The sequence below is a fragment of the Triturus cristatus genome, chromosome 10 (assembly GCF_964204655.1).
Source record: "Triturus cristatus chromosome 10, aTriCri1.1, whole genome shotgun sequence".
Taxonomy (NCBI): Eukaryota; Metazoa; Chordata; class Amphibia; order Caudata; family Salamandridae; genus Triturus; species Triturus cristatus.
In genome coordinates, this window is record NC_140593.1 from 405,278,962 (window position 1) to 405,294,965 (window position 16,004).

At 43.0% G+C, this 16,004-nt stretch overlaps 1 protein-coding gene across 14 annotated transcripts in view; it reads left to right on the forward strand.

The window, feature by feature from the left end:
• KIAA1217 (KIAA1217 ortholog) overlaps window positions 1-16,004 on the forward strand; it is a 1,240,780-nt gene that overhangs the window by 883,773 nt on the left and 341,003 nt on the right. For all 14 annotated transcript variants that reach the window (XM_085631670.1, XM_085631677.1, XM_085631672.1 and 11 more), the window contains one exon: window positions 1,988-2,081. In XM_085631670.1, the coding sequence (XP_085487796.1) occupies window positions 1,988-2,081 (94 nt within the window). The remainder of the gene's footprint in view (window positions 1-1,987; window positions 2,082-16,004) is intronic.

Sequence of the window (16,004 nt, forward strand, 5' to 3'; positions counted from 1 at the left end):
CCCCTAGCGCGTGGGAGATGATCAGGGCTGCACTTCAATAATGCAAAAGCTCCCACATCTACATTTAAAACAAGCATTGGCATAGCCAATAGGTCTCGCCTTTGGGACCTTATAAGTGTTTAGCTATGCAACAGTTGATGTTGTTGCACCAAGGATATTGTGCTACATAACTAAATGCTTATAAGGTCCCAAAGCCAATGCTTGTTTACTCTTGCTTAGAGTCGAATGATGATAAATATGTCCTAGTCCCCAAAAATTAATACCGGCGCCACCACAGTAACTGCTGGCACAAATTAAGCACTGCCCTCTGAAGAGAATGCACTGAGACTGCTATTTTAAAATCTTGTTTTGCTACATTAGTAGATAATGCATAACCTTAACATTAGCTGCTATTGCAAGCATTTAATTGTTGTCTTATCTTGTTTAGATCATAAGGTACCAAGTAGGTAACGTCTACCACCACATTTTCTGACCCCTTTTAAAAACCAAGTGTTCTTTAGGAATTCCTATATATGCAGCATCCCCTTAACCTCCCTTCAATACAAAGTTGTCTCCTTGACAGATTTCATGTATCAGAATTCACTGGCTCACTTTTGAAAGGTAGAAAGAGCCCATCTTAACCTTTAGAAGCTAATTGATAAAAGCAGGAAAAAACATGTTAATAGTGGCCTTTTTGGGTTATGCCCCAGAATGGCAAGAGTTTGTGTTTTTGGTTACACGCTGCATACGAAACACCTGCAGAGGGTAAGGAAAATTATAAAGCTGTGTATATCTGTGACCCTAACTTATTTCTGTGCAATAAATATTTTTCCTATAAATATCTTACCTTCTTACACAATCCTTGTATACAAGACTTTGGCGCTCGTTCCGAAGATGTTTACACCACTTTATACATGTAAGTTACATAGGTTTTGGAATGCATTGCAAAGTGTGTATGGGTGACTTCAAACATATGACTGTAGGCGTGAACTCCTTGCGTGCATTGCATTTCTTCGACTACTCCCGTGACACTGCACTTAAAATCAGTCGCACCCCTGGAAAAATAATCCGTGACTCACTCGCCTTTGATTTTCTGTGCATTTGTTGACACCCGTGTTGCGGCTGGTGGCTTTGTGGGCTTGTTGAAAGAGTGCTATCCCGCAGAACAGGTTATGCATCCTTTTTAACGAGTCCGCCCCTGAAAGCTCTAACTAGCGGTAGTTTCAAAACATCGTATGCATTATGACTTTAGAGGGAAAGCAGGGCCAGCGTGTCAGATTTCAGCTAAAACAATCTCGCTTTATAAATTCAGCCATCAAACTCGCAGCTGCACCTGGGGAGAAAGAATCCGGGCTCTTTAAAATCTCCCGCAATGAAATGGGGGGGGGGGGGATTCGGGGAAATTTAGTTGCTTAGGGCTTTTATCCTCTGTTTTGGTTGTATTTAATGCTGAATAAATTAATGCACGAGCCAACCCGAATTTATGGGAGCATTATGTGAGGCATTTTATCGCTGTGAAGTGTAAGCGTGTACCTTTCTGGATAGATTCGAAACAAATCGCAGTAGATTTTGAGGAAGTGCAGAGACAAATATAATTATAAACAAACGCAAAATACTACTATCCGTGTGAGTCTGATAAAAAGCGATGTATGTAGTCTAGGTGTGACGAGGCACCTGGATTCAAAAGCCACCCAGAAAGCAGTTCTGTTCACTGGGTTTTAAGTACTTTGCTAACCAAAGTCCCTACACGTTTTCAGCCATTGCAGTCAGTAAGAGGCATTTTGAGCTCAAAAGTTGAAGGTAGGCGTGAAGAGTTTGCGTGCCTGTGTTACACGCCTGCTGTGAAGTGTGCGCCTGTTGTTGCAGTGTTCCGCTTGCAGCCGCATTCCTTTCCCCCGGCGGCAGCCATGTTGCTCGCTGTTACCTGACTCCTTGAGGGCTGGCGGAGGGGATGTCTAAAATAAGGCTCTTTTCATCCTGCTGTACTGACTGGCGTTTCTGCTTCCAGGAGCATTCAGGACCAGTGCCTGCTGAAGCTGTACAACAAGGACCCCGCGCAGGCCTTCAGTTACACCCCCCGGCCGGCGAATGGGGACATAAGGGTGAGTTTTCACAGCTTTTTTTGTGCATGAGTTTTGTTTGTTCTAGCGTGGGGCGTGTACATTGTGCTGTAGACTGCTGCTCGTGTATGGGCAGAGGGGGGCGAGCTTTACTCTGGGCAGACCCAGCCTGGCTGGCAGGCTCCCGCAGGGCGTGCGTCCCTGGTACATTGTCTCGCGCCGGGATGCTGGCGGGGTAAAAGTTAGTTACTTGCTGATGCATAGCTCTGGGATTTATAAGTCGGAGGACTCAGTCGGATGTTTACAGAAGCGATTTTGAGGCGTTTGTGTGTGCGGAGTGTCTGAGTGTAATCACCGCTTCGAAATGGCTAAAGGCGTGTAAAGGCAGAGGTCCGCGTGGAATGTGGGAGGCGTACTTTTGAGGGGTAACATTTAATGTGGTTGGTCTGCCTCGCCGTGGTTTTGTGGAGGGGGTGTACAACATCGTAAATGTTCAGATTTCAAGGCGGAGTGTGCATCATTGTAAGCAATGTTGGAAATAAATGCAATACTCTGAAGTTGGGGGTCATTATCCGCCATGCTAAGGAATATAAACAAAGCATTTAGTAAGTTGCAGCGCCCAAGATCTCATTGTCCCTAGCTAGCCTGGCTGACCAAACCCCCACTTTACTCTTGTTTTGTTCTTTAAAAATAACTCGTTTCGTGCAAAGTTCCTCAGGTCGGAGACCTTCCGAATGAAACCGGGGAAGTTTTTAATTCTGGTAGGAGTGCTGAAAAAGCAGAAAGGAACGTAATGAATGTAAATTATGAGACGTCCTGGCTGGCTGAGTGTTACTGAGTGACTGTTATGCAGCCCTAAACTACACCAACTTCTGGGAATTCTTTCATAAAAGGTCTGTGCTTCTGAAAGTTATTAGCTGGTGGCTGGTAGCCACAAATGTACATAGACAGACGTGTTTACTTTCCTGATTAAAGTGGTATGTATGCGTGGGGCTGGAAAGCAGCTGCGCAGTTTGAGCAGTGCTGTGCTTTTACAACATAGTGCCTGTGCCCTGGAAATGGTACACGTGTTTTGTTACTCCCAGACACACCCCACCCTCCACCCTCCGAGTCAGGTGATGTGTGGTGTAAACATGTCCTGTATATCAGAAGGTTTGCTTCGGGACTGCCTGCCTGGCACCCATCATTTTTATTTTCAGGCCAGAGTTTGTTTGTGTTCTTTAAACTTGTACGTTTACACTCGTACGCTGTGCTGGATGCATTATGTATGCTATATGTCCTTTGTCTGTGCTTTCAATTCAGCTCTGTAGATCGAGTAAACGTAAGAGCTGTATTTTATTGTGTAAACAGGTAAAGGCAGACCGTATAAAGAGTTTAATATTTTCGTTCATCCCAGCTCAGACCTCTTTCTCAACAGTTACTCCAAACTTTGTAACAGGACGACAGACAATAAATCACTTTAATGGTGCAACACCTTGTTACTAAACATATTTTCATGCAAAAGGACTCTCCGCTGGTGTGTTGCCAGTTCCTGTGTTAGTTTGTAGCGTTGTGACTCTCTTTATAAAGCAAATGTATAATTCTCCGCGTTTATGCCTGCGGGTCTGTGTTGGGTTATGGGTATCGTCGGTTGCAGTATCCGAGAGTTGCCCTATTCACAGACTCAGAGCCAGCTGCGGCCGAGATGGAGGCCAGCGTGCACGAAGGGTACAGTTCACATCTGGGGCAGTGCTTCAGAGGAGGGGAATTGTCACAAGTCAGACTCTACCGCCACCTGCTATTCTGCGCTGGTTTTGCCCAGTCTACCTGGCATGCACTTCACCCTAGTTGCTTCCAACGCGATATACAAGAAGGCTTGCTTGTTGTTCTCTTTCATCCTCAAACATGTGGGCTTACTTAAAAATATTAACATGCTGTAGCACTATTTTGGTTGATAAGTTGGGGAACCAATGTGAGAGACAGGTTGAGCTTGTTGAAAAGTTTTCACAATGAGAATGCCTTATTCCCGAACAACCATGTACATTTGATAGATGGCTCATTTCAGGTGCTCAAGAGTTTCAAGTGTTTATGTCCATCTGAATTTCTGTGGGTCTGTATATATTTATCACAATTATTGTGCCATACTGTATGCCCAGCTGAAGCAACACACACGCGACAGTTTGCTCAGAATTATTGTTGCATAATTTATCCATTAGCAGTATTGTGCCATAACATAGACATTTAACCTAATCTAGCAGAATCTGTGCTCATGAGGATACAAGAGAAAATCTTCTATACCAACAACTGTACAAAATACTGGCTTGGCAGTTTGGGCTGGACTGTTCCTATGAGGCACAGGGCCAAGACTAATTTGCATATAGCTGGGTCTGAACTGGGGTGGCGAAGTGAGCTAAAGAACGATGATGGATTCAACCCAGATCTGTGACTGGGGTGAGTGTGGGAAAAATTTGAGCACTCCGCCCTTCATCTTCTGTTTGCTTTGTTCACCTTAAGTTGGCTTGGTGTGCCCAGACTTGGGTCCCTTGCTCACTTTGCCACTGGTTTCAAGCTAGCCTGGCTGATGAGGGGTGTTACCCCAAAACCTGTCCCAGGATGCTTGTTTCGGGTCCAGGGAAGACCTGGCTTGGCAGTTCGGGCTGGACTGTTCCCAGGAGGCACAGGGTCAAGGATGATTTGCATATAGCTTGGTCTGAACTGGGGTGGAGAAGTGAGCTAAAGAACAATGATGGATTCGGCCCAGATCTGTGACTGGGGGTGAGTGTCTGAAAAGTTTCAGTACTCCATCCTTTATCTCTTTGGGTTGGCTTTGTACAAAATACTAGGTCACGAAAATTCCTGCACCACATAACATGCCCCTTATTAAACATATTACCATCAAATATGGATGCCCGTAGAATATCCCTATCACATATACACAGCACGACAGTATGCCCATATAAATTACTGAGTGAGCACGGCGTGCTTTCAGCTTCTAGTGTTTTGTTTAAGGTAGGTGAAATAGCCTCTAAATTTACATGCCCCATGTTGTACCCACTCCTACAATGCTGCTAAATGTTTTCAAAGTGTTGCTGGGTTGTCAATGGGTTGCTTGGACTATTTGGGTTGACACAAAATAGCTCTTTGCTTAACTCTCCAACACATACCACATATGAATGTTGACCAAACTCTTCCTTCTGTGAGGAGTCCAGGGTCCTTAGAAGACAGGGAGGACTCCTTACCAAGGAGAGATATCGAAGTGACTTGTAAAGAGGAACGTTACAACAAACAAATGATGGACGGAATGCTGACAATGCAGACATTCTCCCCCAGTCAAGAGATCTGGGTTAAATCCATCGTTCTTTTGCCCACTACACAACCCCAGTTTAGACATGGCCATATGCAAATCAGTCTTGACCCTGTGCCTCATGTGAACAGTCCAGCCCGAACTGCCAAGCCATGTCTTCCCTGGACCGGAATCAAGCATCCTAGGACCGGTTTCTGGCTATCAGCCGTCATCAGCCAGGATAGCTTGACTCCAGTGGCGTAGTGAGCACGGGTCCCACGTCTGGGAATACCCATCCCACTTAGGGCGAAAAGCGTTACAACAAACAAATGATGGACGGAATGCTGACAATGCAGACATTCTCCCCCAGTCAAGAGATCTGGGATGGGTATTCCCAGACGTGGGACCCGTGCTCACTACGCCACTGGAGTCAAGCTATCCTGGCTGATGACGGCTGATAGCCAGAAACCGGTCCTAGGATGCTTGATTCCGGTCCAGGGAAGACATGGCTTGGCAGTTCGGGCTGGACTGTTCCCATGAGGCACAGGGTCAAGACTGATTTGCATATGGCCATGTCTAAACTGGGGTGGTGTAGTGGGCAAAAGAACGATGGATTTAACCCAGATCTCTTGACTGGGGGAGAATGTCTGCATTGTCAGCATTCCGTCCATCAATTGTTTGTTGTAACGCTTGTAAAGAGGAACAGCAGAATGAGGACTGGACCCTTTAGAAGAGTGGAGGGAAAGGCACACTTGTGGACTGAGTGGAGAAAGGGGAGGTGCATACTGAATAAAGGGGACACGAGAGAAGAGTGGTAAAAGCTCTAAGGATAGAAAAGAACTATGCAAGAGTTGTTGAACCCGTGGTGCAAAGGGACAGTTGAGATATCGAAAAGAGAAATTTGCTTGTGTCGAGAGGAGCCCTGAGGGAACATAGTTAACTAGTAACTGATTATGGAGTAAGAAGACCGGGGGATTTAAAGGTCAAGAAGGGAACGGTGCTTGGTGAGCATGGGCAATTGGGAAAAAGAGTAGCTGCACTTGTTAAGGGAAGACAACTTTGGTAGGAGCATCGTGCTTCTTTCTGTGCAGAGTGGACACACAAGGCACCGGGGAAAATTAGAGCTGTTCTTTTAAGGGCCCAAGTCTTGAAAGAGAAGCTTTGCTTTAGGAAAAGATGAGGCATGGGGCTCTTCTAGCGCAACAGGAGAGCTGCACTGTTCAGAGGAACGGAGATTTGAAGAGAAGGAATGGTGCTTGTGGGTAAAAGAGACAGGGAAGGAAAATGGAGAATCATATTAGCAACCTTTGGAGCGAAAGTGAACTTGTTTAATTTGAGACCATAGAGCTCTATGCAACAAAGTAGGCACGTGGAGAGATATAATAGGCAAAGAAGGAAAGTGGATCAGGGCTTGTGTACACAGGGCAATGGGGAAGAAACAAAGACATCCTTTTGAGACAGATAGCAATATAAGAATTGATTGAAAATGTAGGATTTGACCAGAAGGCAACTTGCACCCTCACCTCCATTTGTTTGTGCTATAACAGGAGGAGGCAAGACCACTAAGAAACGAGCTATGCTTTGACCTGCTCACAACCTGCCTGGCAGGCATTGATTAAGAGATGCCTTTATCGGGTGCTTGCTGCAAGGACCTTATAGCTTTTTTCCTCTTAATTTACCATGGAAGAAAGCAGAGATCATAGTTTGTCATCATCACACAAACTGGGTTAGGAGACTGTAACCCTGCAGTGTCCTGGACCTAGTTCCTGTGTCTGCAGTGAGCCTTTTATATTAGCCATCAAGCATAGGCTTTCAAATACCTCAGCACACTTCATGGGAATGAATTTGCATAGCTCTCCATTTTTGTGCCTGAATAGCACGGGCACCTTTTCTCTCCACCTGAAATGTTACTCCACCTAACCTGCCCCCATGGCATCCTCTGGTGGTTTCCCAGTAGCATTCTCAGCATGCTTATAATATTTCAAATAGGTTGCATTGGCGCCCATGAGTCCATGCAGGTTTGAAATGTTGACCATGTACGTTTACCCTAGTGCACCTAACTAAAGTAAACATTGTCATTTTTCCTCTTGTTTTTAATCGCTCATTTTATTTGTTAGCCATACAGTGTTAACATTTTCTAGACTCATCCTACTTGCTCTCCTTTTTGAGACAATCACCCTTTTAGAAAATTGCTTTAATTGATGTCCTTTCTATACCTCCACTACTCAGGGGCCCTCTACAACTGGATCTGTGGCACTGGCCCCATTTGTGAGAACCAGGTCTAATTCAGGCGCCTCATTTTGGGCTCCATTTGTTTTTCTGATTACCATCTGCTAGAGATGATTGAACTATCTTCTACCTGCTTCCTGTTTTTTAATTGTGGCACGCGGGTAGAGATTTTGCTTATCCACTCAAGTCATATACTTCAGCGGGGGGCTGGCTTAGTGCGCAACTAAGATGGCTGCGCTTTTTTGAGCTCCGTCGGACCATCGGTGCGGACACTTTATGTACGATGTTGTTTGGGTGAGTTTTGTGCATCAATTTACAGCATTAGGAGGCGGAACAGCTTTGGAGCATTTGGGACAGCCTGCAGGTGATTCGGACGGCTTCCCTGTGTGTAGCTGTGCTCGGTGACTTTCTCTTCACTTCGGGACTTCAAAATGGCGGTCGACATGGAGGTCTCGTCGATACAGGGACTGAGGGCATAAAACCATTTTGTCTGCCTGCTTGGACTTCAGGCTCATTTCCTTTGCGCTGCATGAGGTATTGTCATGTCCAATTTTATACCTCTTTATATCTGGACCTGAGACTTTTGGGGGGTCACTATCATATTTCGTCAGCACATTCACAAAATGGCGGTCGCTGACAGTATTCTCCCAGGAGTCATGGTACCTAATTAGTGGCCTACTACTCAGCTGACTGTGCTTCAATGGGTGTGTCCTATCATATGTGCAACATGTCTTTTGTTCCATTTTAAGCTTTTGAAGCATGTCCTGTTTATTGCTCGTCGTGCAGAGTCTACTCAATTCTGTTCTCTATAATTAAACGCTGGCCAGTCCTCTCTAGTGTGTCAGCTGCCTGTTAAAGGATTGTCGTCAAAAGTCATCATTTCTTGGATTATTTTCTTTTGAATGTGGGCTGTGTAAGGCTCACATTATTGGGACCACAATTTAATACTTGCTGTTAGGTCTCTTATGCTGTAACAGAGCTACTTACAAAAAGAACCTTCCTTAGTCCTTGCTGAATTTTCACGCATTTTATGGAAGTTTTGGCCTTCGGTCTCTGAGGCATTAATACTTTGTTTTCTCCTAAGTTATTTTTACATTACTCTGTGCTCTTTTGCTTTACGCAACATCTACAGACTTTCAGTCAGTTTGTGTGACTACTGTGTTTGTTTCCAATGGTAGAAGGTGGCATGGGTGTCACTTCCAAGGACAGAGATTCTACGGGGAATCTGAAGAGGTCTAAACAAAATTCACCCACCCCGGATTTACCAATTTACCAACTAAGGGTAATACCGATTCTACCTCGACGTTAGATACTATACTACTCAAACTTAATTCAGTGCATGATATAGCACAGAGTACCAAAACAAACACAAACTTGCTTCAAGTTGAGGTGGCAGCAATTTGGAATCACCTCAAGAATCTTTAATTACGTGTCACCAATGCCGAAACACGAATAAGTAATGTAGAGGACTTTACAAATAAGCAAGCTAAACACGTCCTAAGCTTGGAGGGCCTGATGGCTTCATTAAGGAGAGACCTAACTAAACAGGAGGACAGAAATCGCAGAATTAATCTTCGCATTTTTGGACTACCGGAAGACTGTGAGAAATCTGCTCCTTCAGTGTTGGACTTTTTGCTTACTTGGATCCCAAAAGTTCTGAATATTTCATTACACAAAGATTTTGAAATAGAACGTGCTCATAGGGTTCTGACTTTTAAGCCTAAAATATTGTCCTCTCCAGGACCATTGATCTTTAAACCTCTGCGCCATCAACATACTGAGCAAATTTTGGCTCAAATGAGGAAGATTAAAACAATACAATGGGAAGGTCCCAGAATATCAATATCACAAGACTTTGCTATAGATACCGTCATTTGTCGTAAAGGTTTCCTGAATCTACGCAGAAGACTCATAGATATGAATATTCCATTTTTATTTGCAGGTCCTTCAAGATTCAGAATAACTTTCAAGGGTCGTACACAGATTTTTTATGAACCTTCTGAGCTTTCAACATTCTTGGATAATCAATCCGAATCACATATGGATTCAGACTCTCCTCCTGGCACTTCTCGTCTTTTAACGTCCATCATCTTCTAACAAGATAGTTCCCAGCTTTTTGTGCCTGGACACGTTGTGTGTAGTTAATAATGCTCTTCTAGGTTCTTCTGTGGAATGGTAACTACGCATTGTAAGATTGTTAGTATTATAAATGCTATTGTTTATTACCTGATTTTTCTTTTACAGGTTCTTTTTGCATATTCTGGTACGATTCCGGCGCTATTCTGTTAAGTACAGTTGGTTAATGTGTCTTTATTTTTCTCCTTCTCCCTAGCTTTCTTATCGTCTTGTGTTACTTCTCTGTCTAATTCCAATTTCGTACCTGTTTCCTAATTGCTTCTCTTTTTTTCTGTGGGCATTTATCTTAGCCCATATTGTTGAAGTCTTTTGATGTAATAACATTCTAGATAATCGGTTTTTCATTGCTTTTCTTTCTCACTACTTTTATGATAAAGTATCTCTTCTTGTACCTCTCACCTTCTTCTTTTTTTTCCTTTGCTCGAACAGTTTATATACAAGTCCTTTCTATCTTGCTCGGTTATTGTATTTTTTGTTTGACTTTATACTTCTCTTTTCTAATAATCTTTTAGTTGGTGATAAGATATGTATTTTCTATTCATTTGTACTTTTGTCCACTAATGTATTTTTAAGTTATGTTATACATTTTGGTCTGTATGTTTAATTTTTATTTATGTACTTGTTTGTTAATTTTTATTCTTTTTTCTTTCATTATATATGTATCCCAAGTTATGAATTACACCTATTGTAGAATATACTATCTTCTTAACTTTCAAAATACTATAAATATGTCAATTTATTCCTGAATGCTATCAATTCTGTAGTGTCTAGTAATTTCTCTTCAAAGTTTGGTTGATATATATTTATATTAACCTGATAGATTAGTCTATAATATTTTAGACTTAGATTTATATGTTTGATATTGATTTTTATATTGCCACAGATTGTTATTTATTACACCACATATTACTATTTATTATGCCTTAGATTGTTATTTATATTGTACTATATTGTTATTCATAATTCCCTAATTGGATATATATCTGATTTTATATTCTCATTTTTCTATTTAAGATATAATAATAGGTTTATCTCTGATCAAAAATGTTATATATTTTTGGGATCTTGTGATATTTATTCTTATTGATGGATTATTGATAGTATAGAATACATTGATACTTATGCACTTGTTTCATCGCTTAATGAAATATTTTTTTGAGATGTCTGCATCGTGGTTGATGGCCTCTATTGTTGCTCCTCCACTTTTTTCCCCCCCATGCAATTTGTCTATTACAGACATCCCCTGGTGAGGCTATTCTTTTTTTAATGCTCCCTCTTTCTTTGGCGTACTTTTGTTCTTTATTTTCCTCTTTCTGGTCTTTTCTTCCTTCCTTCCTATTTTGTAGCTTTCCTTCTACCCCTATACCTGAAGTTCTTTTGGTTTCCCCTTTGTCTTCTTTATCAGCTGTTTCTACTTGTGTTGTTTTATATTTATCTATGTCTGGTTTAAATTTAGTCTCAATTAGTGTTCGTGGGCTGAATCACCCTGTTAAAAGGTCCAAGATCTAAGATTATTTAAAAAGTTTATCTGGCGACGTTGTTCTACTTCAGGAGACTAAGATTGCCTTTAAAGAAGCTCTTTTTATGCGGAAAGAATGGGTTCTTGATGTTACTTACTCTCATTTCCAAAAATTCTGGTTTATCTATTGTTACTGCTGAGCATGATACCAATGGCAGATGCCTACTTACTTGTTTGTCCAATGGATCAGATGATCTCTATATCATGAATTTATATGCTCCTAACATCGATGATCCTCCTTTTTGGTGTTCCATAAATAAAAAAACTTTCTGATATTCCTCAGAATGCTAGAACAATCGTTGGTGGTGATTTTAATTTACCCTTGGATCCTATTTTAAATAGACGTTCTGCTTTTAAATTTCGTCCTCCTAGATCACATAAACACATGCTCAATTTGTGTTCATCTGACCAGCTTGTTGACGCTTGGAGATTGCATCATCCTACAGGTAGTGATTTCACGTTTTTCTCTTCTCCATATTCTAGCTTTTCTCGTATCGATTATCTTCTAGTTGATACTGCTCTTTTAAAGCATACTATTAATGTTATGATCCATCCAATAGTCGTTTCTGATCACGCAGCGGTTTCCTTGACTATCCTTAATCTTACAGCTACGAGAGGCCCCCCTAATTGGCATCTTAATACAGAGATGTTGGACGATAAAGATGAAGTTAAAGAGCTAAATGAGGAGAAGGATCATTTTTTCAAAGATAATGAGTCTTCTGTGAATTCCCCAATAGTTCTTTTGCATGCTTTTAAATGCACTATTCAAGGTCATATTATCAAAAAAATGTCAAAAAGAAATGGGGACATCAACGAGTCACTGCAGTCTTTGGGAGACGAGATCAAAGGTAAAGAGGTGCTACATAGACGCTCTAATGATAAGTCTCTCCTGCAAGATATCAAGCATTTAAAATACTCTTTGAATTCTATTGTTACTAAAAGAGCTTATACAGGTGTACACACTCAGAAATCGCGGCACTTGTTATTACGAAATAGAGCTGGTAAGTTATTGGCTGCCACCTTAAAATATTAAAATATGAATCTTAAAACTGGCCAGATTTCTTATATTAACGATACAAATGGTTCAAAGAAATTCTATACTCAAGAAATACTTAGTCTTCCGTAATTTTTATAAAAAATTATACACTTCTAAAGATCAATGCAACATATCTGCTTGTCAGTAGTTTCTGAATTTGATTCCTACTAATGCTATTTCGCATTCCGATATGATTGAATTGGGGAAATCAATGGAGTCTAACGAGATAATTCAGGCTATTAAGGCCACTTGGTCGGGGAAGGCGCCAGGGCCAGATGGGTTCCCTATTGCCTTTTATAAAACATTTTCTTCCTCAATAATCAAATATCTCAAGGAAGTTTTTGAAAATGTTGTCCTTTCTGGCAAGGTCTCTGATTCAGCTGCTGAGGCTACTATTGTCGTGATTCCGAAAGATGGCAAAGATCTTTCTGATCCTAAACATTTCCGTCCAATCTCATTATTAAATATGGAAGCTAAAATTTTTGCCAAGATCTTGGCTAAGCACTTAGAAGGTCATATTCCTGGTCTTATCCATGATTCCCAAACTGGTTTCGTTAAAGGGAGACTCGCTAGAGACAATATCCAAACCTTTTGGCATATTTTAGATAAAGCAAAACTTTCTGCATTTCCATCGGTGGCGATCGCTCTTGACGCCAAAAAGGCTTTTGACAAAATCTCTTGGCCTTTTTTTACAAGCAGTGCTAGAATCCCATAACCTTGGTAACTCATTTATTAATATGGTAATGTCTCTCTATACGCAGCCAAAAGCTAACATCAGAGTTAATGGGGCTACATCTTCCTTTTTTAATCTTCGTCAGGGCACTAGACAAGGGTACCCTTTATCACCCCTTCTTTTTAGGTCTTGCCTGCGTGGGCTGCGCACATGCGCAGTCTCGCTGGCGAGATTTTATGTTTTTGAGGGAGCTTCAGTATCGGGCTTTAAGCCCCGCCACTCTTTCCCATTGGCCGGCGTCACCGTTTATGCTAAACGGTGGCCAGCCATTTGGAAAGAGCTTCTGATGACGTAGACTTTTGTCTTTTTGAGCCGTCCCACTTGGATGGCCTCGCCTGCATTACAGCTGTCGTAGGCAATTCCTTATCTTTATGGGGCCATGTGTTTCAAACACATATCCCCATAAAGACAAGAAATTGGCGGACCGTGCTTTTTTCTCTTTACTTTTGGTATAATCGCGGTACCCGTGCTTTACTTTTAATGTTATAAGTAAAGCGCGGGTGCTGCGATTATACCAAAGTAAAGAAATAGAAAAAACATCTATTTCTTTAATTTTGCTATAATCGCTGCATGTTTTATGTAGGGCACCGACACGCCTAGAATAATGGCATTATAATGATTGCATTACATGTTCAGATGCACGAGGATGCCTGGGGGGGGCTTAGGACCGCGCAGTCTCTGACGCCCCTCCCGGCTATTCCTGCCACCCTCGGTACTGATTGAATGGCCCCAGACTGGCACCTTTTCCACCGAGATGACTCCATTAGGCGGATGACTTAATTTCTCCACGCTCCTGGGGGGCGTGCGGAGATGCTAAGCTCTAATTCAGTGTGATGGATTGATCCCAGGGGCACTGACCTCCATCAGGTTTTAAAGTGATTCACATGGAGGGCCAGAGATGTCCCCTCTCGGGCGTCCGAAGCACCAGTTCCGCGGCCCTGTCCTTCTGTCTTTATCCCCAAGGGACCTGGTCTTCATTCTCTGTCTGTGATTGTTGAACACTTTTAAGAGATGTCTGTGGCTGGATGCCAGTCTGCCAAATTCGTCTTTAATCTGACGTGGCCTTTTGTGGTATAGGGAAGCTATATACCATTAATGGAGGCATATCCATGAAGAAATGAGAGCCACAGATGCTGTTTATTCCTCAAGTGCTGCTTTTCTGCCCCCGTCACTGCCAAGTTCTAGTGTTTCAAAGTAGCAGTCCCTTCCACGTGGCATCCGGTCAGCATGGAGAGGCAACAAGAGTCCCTGTGCGGGGCCCACAAGAGGCCATTGGGGGCCTCCCCGCCCCCAGTCACACAGCGCGAGTGCCTGTGAGGGTGTCTCTGCCTTGCGTCACCATTGCAGGCAGTCTCTCTGCCTGCGTCCGTAGACTCCCCCCCCACGCCCCCCCGCCTCAGGGCGCTAGATAGTCAAGCAGCTGCTGCTGGTCTGGAGCACATGGCGCAGTTTGCAGGCAGCAGAGTCTTTCACAATCCGGGTGCAGCTTGTAGGTTTAGGGCACTTGAGCTGCTGCTTGCATTTTGTTGGCTGAAGGGGTACAATGTGTTGTCTATTGGCAGCAGTGCTGCAGTGTGTAGTGAGTTTGCACCGTTGAGCTGCCCTGCAGCATCTCATCTCTGGGCAGCCATGCTGCAGTGTGTAGTGAGTTTGCACAGTTGAGCTGCCCTGCAGCATCTCACCTCTGGGCAGCAGTGATGCAGTGTGTAATAAGACATGTTCACTAGACATTGGGCAGTAGGTTTGCGCTAGTGCAGCGTGGTCTTTGGGCATCAGGGATGCTGCGTGAAGTCTTAGGGCATCAGTTATGCTGCATGTGGTCTTTGTGCATCAGTGGTGCTGCGTGCGGTCTTTGTGCATCAGTGGTGCTGCGTGCAGTCTTAGGGCATCAAGGGTGCAGCGTGGTCTTTGGGCATCAGGGGTGTTGCGTGGAGTCTTAGGGCATCAGGGGTGCAGCGTGCAGTCTTAGGGCATCAGTTGTGCTGCATGTGGGCTTCAGGCACTAGTGGTGCAGTGTGCAGTCTTTGGCATCAGTGGTGCAGTGTGCTGTCTTTGGGCATCAGTGGTGCAGCGTGTAGTATTAGGGCATCAGTGGTGCAGCGTGTAGTCTTTGAGCATCAGGGGTGCAGCTTATTCTTAGTGCATCAGACGTGCGGCGTGCAGTCTTAGGGCATCAGTAGTGCAGCGTGCAGTCTTTGGGCATCAGTTTTGCTGCATGTGGTCTTCGGGCATTAGTGGTGCAGCGTGCAGTCTTTGGCGTCAGTGGTGCAGTCTTTGTGCATCAGTGGTGCAGCGTGCAATCCTTGTGCATCAGTGGTGCAGCGTGTAGTCGTTGTGCATCAGTGGTACAGCGTCAGTGGTGCAGCATGTAGTCTTTGTGCATCAGTGGTGCAGCGTGCAGTCTTTGCGCATCAGTGCTGCAGCGTGCAAGAGCTTAAGCTATTAGCATTGCAAATGACAATGCCTTTTATTTGTTTTACAAACCAAAACGTAAATAAAAGACATTGTCATTTACAATGTTAAATGCTCAAACTCACGTAAATGCGAGACCTATTGCATTGCAAATGCTTGTTCTATTGTCTACACAACTTGAACCAGGGTATCAAAGGTCTTCAGTTTGGTTCGCATACACTTAAAACAGCAGCCTACGCGGATGACGTTCTTACCCTTTCAGAAGACATTGCTACTAAGATTCCTGTTATTTCTAACATTATTAGAGAGTTTTCGCTTGTTTCTGGATATACTCTGAACAAAGAAAAAACAGAAATGTTTCCCCTTAATTCGATGTGTTTCCCTTCTCACATGGGCGACTCAGGTTTTAAATGGCAATCGTCTCGTATTAAGTGTTTAGCAATTTGGTTTTGTAAGGACCTTTCAGATACTATTTCTTATAATGAATTCCACATCATAGCTAAAGTGAAGGATCTTTTGTCCTCCTGGTCTCCTAAATATATCTCCTAGTGGGTAAGACTACAAACTCTTAAGATGATGTTTACCCCAATTGTTAATTTCTTATCTTCCATGTTACCTACAAAGCTTTCTTCTTCTTT